The 6,133-nt window shown below is 41.0% G+C and overlaps 1 protein-coding gene across 3 annotated transcripts; it reads left to right on the top strand.

The window, feature by feature from the left end:
* The first annotated feature begins 381 nt into the window (after nucleotides 1-381).
* On the top strand, nucleotides 382-3,999 carry LOC115735161 (protein REVEILLE 8). Of its 3 annotated transcripts, none has more exons than XM_030666275.2 (9): nucleotides 382-674; nucleotides 1,126-1,183; nucleotides 1,273-1,396; nucleotides 1,491-1,643; nucleotides 1,759-1,884; nucleotides 1,975-2,084; nucleotides 2,689-2,748; nucleotides 3,365-3,459; nucleotides 3,588-3,999. In XM_030666275.2, exons 1-8 carry the CDS (start codon nucleotides 502-504, stop codon nucleotides 3,449-3,451), a joined length of 891 nt encoding a protein of 296 aa, XP_030522135.1. In that variant the 5' UTR covers nucleotides 382-501; the 3' UTR covers nucleotides 3,452-3,459; nucleotides 3,588-3,999. The 3 variants fall into 3 exon arrangements, with proteins under 3 accessions (XP_030522135.1, XP_048127615.1, XP_030522133.1); XM_048271658.1 differs by having other exon boundaries at nucleotides 1,485-1,643; nucleotides 1,996-2,084; XM_030666273.2 differs by having other exon boundaries at nucleotides 383-674; nucleotides 1,485-1,643.
* Nucleotides 4,000-6,133: the final 2,134 nt, after the last annotated feature.

The raw sequence follows: 6,133 nt of genomic DNA, 5'->3' as shown, positions 1-6,133 counted from the left end.
AGAATCGCGGAGCGGGCTCGCCCCGGGGAGGGATGGGGGAAGGTGGGGTTGGGGGCTCCGCGGTTCCTCCCCCATTAGCCAAGCAGACGGATTTCCTCCGTCAAATTCGAGAGTCAAATAAGACAACGGCCGCGATGTTGCAGGCGCAAGAACTGCCGTGGACCCGATCCGCACGTGAACCGGCCTCTCGGTAGCGCCCTTCCGTGGCGCGACTCTCAACTGTCTAAAGGAAAACAAAAGAAAAACCGGCGTGACGAAAACTGTTAAGTGGGGGCGATGGAACGAATGGCCTGGGATCACCCACAGCGACCTCGCCCAGGGCCCCACCTCCTCTTCATCGCTAGGTTGCCAATTTTTTCACCTCAAATCAAAAAAACCTTCAATTCTAAACTTCTCCTCCTAAGCTCTTGCCACCACCACCAGTCTCTCTCTCTCTCTCTCTCTCTCTCTTCGTGCTCGGTGCGCTTGCGAAGTGGGAAAGCGAATGCTCTTCGGATTGCGATGAACTCGAACCCTTCGTCGAACCCCCAGTCGATGGCGACGTCCACGACGTCGGCGGCGACGCCCGCGGCCGACCCCTCCGGCAAGAAGGTGAGGAAGCCCTACACCATCACCAAGTCCAGAGAGAGCTGGACCGACGAAGAGCACGACAAGTTCCTCGAGGCTCTCCAGCTGTACGTTTCTCTGGCCTCTGTAGCCTCGCCTCGCTAGCTAGTTACTGTCCTCGATGGAGGTGGAGTACCACAAATTAGCATATTTACCTCGACTCTTTCCCGTGTTTGATTCTGCTGCTTCGTCGGTTGGTTTTGAGCATACGTGTAGATTCTCGTGTGTTTAGTAGTTTTTTTCATTTTGTACTTGCTCTAGTGTTTGAGAGATATTCGGTGTGGTTAGACCATCGTGGGAGTGGAGATTGTTGAACCAGAGATATGTTAGTTCTACGTATTCGATTCTACTAAAGGTGGATGCGATGGTATCTGTAAATTTTTGCATGAAGACTAAGTATTGTTTCACCTTGGTTTCGAATGGATTTTATCGTGGTCCTTTCTTCTATTCTCTTCAAATTGTATCGTACAGGTTGCGGGTTCCTGGAATAAGTTGTTTCATGTCTATTTGGTTGTCCAGATTTGACCGCGATTGGAAGAAAATTGAGGATTTTGTCGGCTCAAAGACTGTCATTCAGGTCTGAAGACATGAATCATTGCTTCATTTTATCTCATATCTTTGCAAGTCGTTATCCAGTTGCCAGTTGCTAAATGATTCGTCTTATAGATCCGAAGTCATGCCCAGAAATACTTCTTGAAAGTCCAAAAGAATGGGGCAGTCGCACATGTTCCCCCTCCTCGTCCTAAGCGCAAAGCTGCTCATCCATACCCTCAAAAGGCATCGAAAAACGGTGTGCTTTTCATTAGTAACATGTATATTATTCAAATTACTTCACCATGTGTCTGCTGCCTGTTGACATGATATGCTCTGCTATTTAGTTTTAGTGCCGCTGCAAGCATCCATGGCCCAGCCTTCTTCAACAAACCCTGCATTTACAATTACACCAGGAAATGTTTCATGGGATGACCCGTCCGTGCTTATACACAATGCATCAGGCAAGCCTATATTAAGCCAGAATGAGTTTAGCAATTTCCAAGGTGCTGGAGGCACGCAACACTTTTTTGAGTATTTCTTTCAAATGCCATATATTTACTAGCATCGTCGAATGGATCTTTCCAGAACTTATTATGGCATAAAACATTACTGATTCAGCTGATATTGGATCAAAGGGCGTATCAAGGGTTAGTTGTAGCACTGCTGGTGGTGTCCGAAGTTCCAGTAGAACACTATCTAGCTCGGAGATACCTAAACAAAAGAGACAAACACCCGTGCTGCATGGTATCCCTTCGGACCACTGTCATATGTACTTTAGTCGGTATTCCCAGACTATGCACATGTCATATCTCTTCTATTTTCCACATTTTATAGGAATACCTGATTTTTCTGAAGTATATAGCTTCATTGGGAGTGTCTTTGATCCAAATGCCGAAGGCCATGTGCAAAAGCTAAAGGAGATGGACCCTATCAATTTTGAAACTGTAAGTCAATTGTATTTTATCTTAGCTAATGACTCTTCACTGAACTGCATCACGGAAAGAACATGCACGTTTGATAGACAACCTAGAGGAGATAATACAGTAACTGGAAGAATATAACTTTCCCCCAAGGCAGTTCAGATGATAGCATTTTTCAAAGGAATGTGTGGCCTCTGATGCTTTCTTTTTTTTATTTATAAGATTCAATCCTTGTGCATTTGGGGTACATTAGGGTATGCTCGGGGGTGTGCTTGTGCATTGTTGCTCCAGTTTGGATGTGTGGTTTAATTGAATTTTGTGTGAGGCACATCCATACTTGGTCTACATTAGTTAATAACTTTGACATGCACTTGATCTATATCAACAGCATTTAACTTGCTCTGCTATTTTGACCAAGCTGGGCTGAGGAACTTCTGGGGATATAGCTCAGTTGGCCGAGCTCTGCTTGTCCAGTCATTAATAACTTGATTATTTGTAGATTTGCATGTTCAAGAGATCATTATGCTATGAAGATGCGGATATATATGCATATGTGTGACTCTGGAACGGCTGTTCAGCTGATTTTGACCTTCATTTTTATATGTTAACACATTGGATTGGTTTGCAGGTTCTATTGTTGATGAGGAACCTCACCCTTAATTTGTCAAGTCCAGATTTTGTACCAGTCGTGAGTACTGAAGTCCTTGTATTCATTACCAATACTATGAGATACATTGTGATTCTACTCCTGCGTGGTAACAAAATTGGAAATTGAAGAATCTCATTTGGTTGCTTAATAACGTAGCTGTAGCTTGTCAGTAGGTGCAGGTCATCCTAATAGTGTGTTTAATCATAGGTCAGCAAGTTCACTAATACCTATGTGTTGGGTGTTCTTAAAGAAGATCCAAATGAACTGGTAATCTACAGTCTGCTCCTCATATTACAAATTAATTTGTAATTAACAATGCCCCCATCATAAACTAAGCCTTATTACACTTAGTGGACAATGTGAATCCTTTTATACCATTGCAATCACTTCTATAAAAGTCATTGGTAGGCTCTGGATGATCTGATTTGTTTACATCAAATCAAATTTTGTAAGTGCTGCTTGTGCCATCCACTTGACAAAGTGAAACATACTTGATTTGTTGGAAACGATAACACATAGCAGTCCCCTTTTATGTTTTTGTATCTCTCTGTGTTGGAATTGTGATTCACTTTCCCATTCGCATTGACATGTGGAGAATTCTGATGCCATAAATTATGTCTGAGGAAATAGACTAATTTCTGTAATTGATTGTCAGAGGAAGGTGCTATCGTCGTATGATGTGAATACCAAAACTGTAGGCGTTCCATTAGCAAATGTTGTACAGAGCGATCTGACATGTTGAATTGCCTGGTAAGGTCAACTTGGTCATTTGCGTGTTTGTTCCCCATTTGATTAATTTCCTCTTTCATACTGTTTCTTCCTTTCCATTTTTTCAGTAACTTGAAATTTGACTGCAACCTCTATTTATTCTCTTGTAGGCCCATTGGTTCTAAACAGCACCCTCTGATGTTGAGGCCCCACCTGCATAATTGCAGCATCTACCTGTAGCTTCAGGGGGTCGACAGACTGCCAGTGGCTATTCAGGTGCAAATGGATCTTATATGCTGCTTGCTTCTATATGACATGTGATCCGGGATTATGTATATGTAGCAGGAATTACTCTACTTTTTTGGTAGCAGTTATATATCTACTGAGAAAAGTCCAGTGTTACTCTTAACATGCAAAATAGATTGTCTGTCTTCAATGAAACTCCATGCTTCCCTCTGCCTGTATGTTGATCTATGCAGAAAATGCGGAGGTTGAAGTAAGTGTATTTGTTCTTTTGGGACTTGTACACTAACTTGCCCTTGTACTGTCTCAATAATAATCTGAAGAATTTGAGTTGCTGTGCATCTTCTATCATAGGTAAGATTTTCAAGTACTATTGTGCTCAGGTTGGATAATCTCCATCTAGATCAGCTAATGGCAGATCGGATTGTGGAAACTGGAACTGGTAAGGATTCATTGCAATTTGCAATTTTGGTGGCAAATTGTAATCGGGACAGATAATTAGGCAGGCTGAACACTTCCCAGTACAAGTCTTCACTAGAGCATCAATCGAGTGATGGGCGTCTGATGTAGCAAGGGATGAAAAATGCAGCATCCTTCAACGTGCCAGCAATTCAGGTAAGCAAACAAGCCCAAGGCTGGTCGATTTAGATTAAATTGTCTTGCTCCATATAAGGAAGGGCAGTTCTTGTTCTCTCAGTGTTGGCGAACAATATCGTCACGCAAGAAAATTATGTTCTTTTATGGTTCTTGTGGTTGACAACACAAAAAACTGGACACAAAAATATGCTGAGGATATGTTTGTTTCACGAAAATGAATTATTTGAAAAATATTTTCCTAAAATTAATCACTTACATCATTCAGGAAAATGAATGAACAAAAAATATTTTTATCGTGCACGAAAATATTTGGTTTAAAAAATATTCATCGTTGATTATATTATTTCCAGAGATATAGACAATCATTTTTTAGGGATTTAAATTTTTTAAATCATTCGTTCTTTATGAAACAAACGGAGCTGAAAAGTGGTCTACAAAATTGATCTATTGAGTCTGTGGCACATTAAGCAATGTGCTATGTGGAGCACCAAATTTCACATCACAACGCGTAGTAAATTAACTTTGTGGATCAATTTTGGTTGACTTATTTGTTTCACCCGGAAAAATGGAAGGGTGAGAATGGGACAACTGTTGTGGTGAGAGGTGAAAGAGGTGAAAGAGGTAGAATGGGCATCGTGCTATAACTTATTACCGATGTAACAATCAAAACTGTTTGTATCACAAAAATGTTCGATAACAATGACATATGTTCCATTCCACGCTAGGATGGACCAAGTATCCTCCTATTCCTATATTGCATTTTCCCGACATAAGCGTGGGTCCAATTGAGAAGGCAGGCGCATTGATGTCTTCAAAGCAACGGTTACTTAGGCCAATCTTTGAACTTTTCAAATTGGGATACGTGTTTGACCAAAAAAAAATTGGAATGCGTGCGATTGGAAGTTCTAAAATTTATTGTGAGAGTACAATTAAGTCTTAAAATTTACATAAAGTGTAATCAAGTCCTAAAATTTGATAAATTAGTGCAATTGAGTTCTTCGTTAACTCTGACTTTCTTGGCTTATGAAAAATACCATGGGGCCTTTTTAAATATTTTCTTTGCTATGCGACAATGACATTACTAAAACGACGTCATTTTGATCGAAGTCTAATTTTTTATACAAATTTTATTTAAATTATTCAAAAATAAGCTAAATTTAAATAATATAAAAAGGAGGAGTTGGAAAGTAGACGGTGAGGATTGAAAACCCTCGTCACTATTGCCCCACCATCGCCGAATGGGGGAATAGTCGACGGGGGTCACAGCCCTCACTCAAATCGAGCCTGAGTCACTAGCTCTTGCCTAGTTCCGGCTAAGGATCACCAATGGCAGCTAACCCTCACCGCAGGTGGCCCTCGGCCAGAACTGCGTGAGGGTCAACGTGGGTCGCCGTCCCTTTTTGGCCATGGTAGGGTGGTGGCCCTCGTGACCTCCTTTCGAACCCTCTTTTTTTGTTCTTAAAAAAAATAATAACTAATTTTTAGTTTAATTTATATAAAATTTGTATAAAACATCATGTTCGAATCAAAACGACGTCGTTTTATTCACATAGGATAGAGAAAATAATTGTAAAAAATCACGTTAGCAACTTTTGTCGGCCAAATTATACAGAGTTAATGGAAGAATTCAATTGCACTTTTTGCAAATTTTAGAATTTAATTAGACTTTCGTGATAATTTTTAGGATTTTCAGCGCGTTTATTCCTTTCAAATTCTAACAATTGAACTTTCCGGATTGCTTGCTGTATAGATTGCGTCTGATGCGAGCAAGTGGGAAGCCCGCGTGGGAGCCATTCCGTCGTCTTCCAGCAGAAAACATCATCTCATCGTTCCCCATTCTTTTGTACAAGCGGTGGTTGCGCTCGCAACAGCACTT

The sequence above is a fragment of the Rhodamnia argentea genome, chromosome 10 (assembly GCF_020921035.1).
Source record: "Rhodamnia argentea isolate NSW1041297 chromosome 10, ASM2092103v1, whole genome shotgun sequence".
Lineage (NCBI taxonomy): Eukaryota > Viridiplantae > Streptophyta > Magnoliopsida > Myrtales > Myrtaceae > Rhodamnia > Rhodamnia argentea.
The sequence above is the reverse complement of the archived record's forward strand: the minus strand, read 5'-3'. Positions and strand labels throughout refer to the sequence as shown.

Bases quoted from the DNA above. Each gene is read 5' to 3' on its own strand.
- LOC115735161 (XM_030666273.2), top strand. From the start codon at position 502: ATGAACTCGAACCCTTCGTCGAACCCCCAGTCGATGGCGACGTCCACG. The intron at 675-1,125 runs GTACGTTTCTCT...TTGGTTGTCCAG, and splicing joins TTCCTCGAGGCTCTCCAGCT to ATTTGACCGCGATTGGAAGA. The intron at 2,749-3,364 runs GTGAGTACTGAA...ATTGATTGTCAG, and splicing joins GTCCAGATTTTGTACCAGTC to AGGAAGGTGCTATCGTCGTA.